This window comes from Sinocyclocheilus grahami, unplaced genomic scaffold, assembly GCF_001515645.1.
Source record: "Sinocyclocheilus grahami isolate Dianchi unplaced genomic scaffold, SAMN03320097.WGS_v1.1 scaffold2504.1, whole genome shotgun sequence".
NCBI lineage: Eukaryota > Metazoa > Chordata > Actinopteri > Cypriniformes > Cyprinidae > Sinocyclocheilus > Sinocyclocheilus grahami.
In genome coordinates this window covers 40,046-42,599 of record NW_015507683.1, presented here as the reverse complement: position 1 = coordinate 42,599, position 2,554 = coordinate 40,046, and the positions used below count along the sequence as shown (strand labels likewise).

Sequence of the window (2,554 nt, the reverse complement as noted above, 5' to 3'; positions counted from 1 at the left end):
CCACCTCAGCGTGCTTCATGCCCAGGCACGAGAGGCAGCGATCGTGACCATCACCCAGCGCCAGGTAACGACCGCATCCAGAATGCCCGGGTGATACGTTGTCTATAGCAAGACCCACATCGTCTTTATAAAGACGTAACGTCAAGTTTGCCAAGCAACGTCGTCTTTAAAAAGACGCACCCGAAATTGCTCTTTTAGGGGAAAAAGCTCTTTTAGCATGCTGAGGTGCACAGGGGAGATGATCATCTGCAACACAAACAGGGGGTAGTGCAGCCTGATGGGTGCAACCCACTCGACACGGGAAACCACCACCGCTGAAGCACTGTCCGCCAACACGAAGAGCTCTCCAAGAGCGCGCTGAACTCGTTCAGTCTTCTTCTCTCAGTAGAGTAGTCAGGAGCAGAACGATGTGATCGCTCGGCTCCGAAGCGAAAAGCTGAATATGCGCTGCATCTGCTGCCTACTTATACTCACACTTGATCAGCAGCAGCTGGATGCAATAATCGCATGCCAATGAGCATTGGCTCGTTTAGTTTACACTCGAAGTAGATTGGTCCCTCTAAACGAGATCCCAATTTCGTCGGTCATCCGACGTGACGTCGAGAGTGACCGACTGAAAGGGAACACACATAATGTGCATTTCCTGGCTTTGACATTAGTGAAGGTTGCATAACTAGCATGTTAATATACACCATAACGTAAGACTTATGCATTACCGTCCATGTCTTGGTGTTTTCTGGATCTGGGATTTGCTTTGGGTGTTGGTGAAGCAGCTTGAGTCTCCAAACCAACTAAAACACAGAGATGCACACCATTAAACAGTCTGATGAGTGAGGAAATGAGATCACTGCAAAGAGAGAAGCTAGATCTCATGTCAGTTAACACCTCCCCCATAATCCTATTTTTAAGGTCTGGTGTAATGTGGTGGTCCCTCCAGCCCTCTCCGCTCCATCTGAAGAGCTACCGCGAGAAAATGAGCTTTAAAATGCTGCTTTAAAGCCACCCCTGAGGTGGAGGTTTCATTTGTGCTGAGCAAACATACTGTGACAGGAAATTACAATAAGCCTAACACAAGTTGACACGAGAGAGACAGAAAGAGAGAATATCACAAGCGGTTTGCATAACTAAACTCAGAGACATTGATTTAAATCCAGCAGGAAGATACTAGAAGAAGTGGAAAATAAAAATAAAATGGAGTTCATTGTGTTAGCTTTCAAAATGTCAAAAATATATCTCTTTATGTATTTAACACGCTTTACAGTTTGTTTTTCCTTCACTATCTGGTCCAACTTATCTATTCATTTTTTTACTTCAATTATAGATTTGCAGATAAATTCAAAATTAGGCACAATTTATATCAGTCTACAGAACAAATGCACTAATTTGAACCATTTGAGTCTAAACTTTTGCCTGATAATGCACATACACAAATATACATAAAACAAAATGATAGATAAGTGTAATTATATAATCATTTAAATAAAATTAGTTAAAAAAACATCTTGTAAATAATTTTTAATAATTAAATTATATACATTATTTAAATAAGATGTTTTTATTAAAAAATATATATATAAATTTATTTTAGAGCTGCCAACATTAACGCGTTAACGCATGCGATTAATTTTACAATCCTTAACACTTTAAAATAATTTAACGCAATTAACGCAAAATTAATGAAGTACAATTTCTATATAACCCTTTAACCCAATTTTGATTCTCTGCTTGCGACACGCTTTACAGTTTGTTTTTCCTTCACTATCTGGTCCAACTTATCTATTCATTTTTTTACTTCAATTATAGATTTGCAGATAAATTCAAAATTAGGCACAATTTATATCAGATATAAATTTATTTTAGAGCTGCCAACATTAACGCGTTAACACATGTGATTAATTTTACAATCCTTAACACTTTAAAATAATTTAACGCAATTAACGGAAAATTAATGAAGTGCAATTTCTATATAACCCTTTAACCCAATTTTGATTCTCTGCTTGCGACTAGATCATTTTAAGCTGCTAAACTCCGGGAAAGTTTTCAGTCCAATTATCCAGTAAGCGAATGCATTCAAACAATCCGTCCAAAACAGCGCTAATATAAAGGAAACCAGGATGATTATTTCACAATAAACAAATTGAAACTGTAGCCTACATCGTTTGTGCAATTACAATTATTTAAATTGAACGTTGAAAGATAATATTGATCATGTTCTATTCTGTAATGTTAATAGAAATCATACACTGTCAGATTAAAAATGTTGCATTTTATGCATGCAACAGCCATTCACTGGCAGTGCCTAATGGCAGTAAAGTTCAAATGTTACAAATAAGTTAGAATATTAATGTTCCAATACTGGTAGCACTAATATAAAACTGTGATGATATATGTTACAAAAAAGTAAACATTTTGAGTATTTTTTTGTATTTGATCTCAGTATTCCTATCAATGTTGTATAAGTTTTTTTTATGCATAATAGTAACCCTAGAATGTGATCAAACAGTTTAAAATAGCTGGGCTAAGATATATAACAATTTTTATGACTGCAGACATA

The 2,554-nt window shown here is 36.5% G+C and overlaps 1 protein-coding gene across 1 annotated transcript in view; it reads right to left on the bottom strand.

The window, feature by feature from the left end:
• The window catches only part of LOC107575198 (regulator of G-protein signaling 14-like), a 29,094-nt gene that overhangs the window by 13,327 nt on the left and 13,213 nt on the right, over nucleotides 1–2,554 (bottom strand). Inside the window, exon 11 of the mRNA XM_016261616.1 lies at nucleotides 717–791. Coding sequence (XP_016117102.1) covers nucleotides 717–791 — 75 coding nt within the window. The remainder of the gene's footprint in view (nucleotides 1–716; nucleotides 792–2,554) is intronic.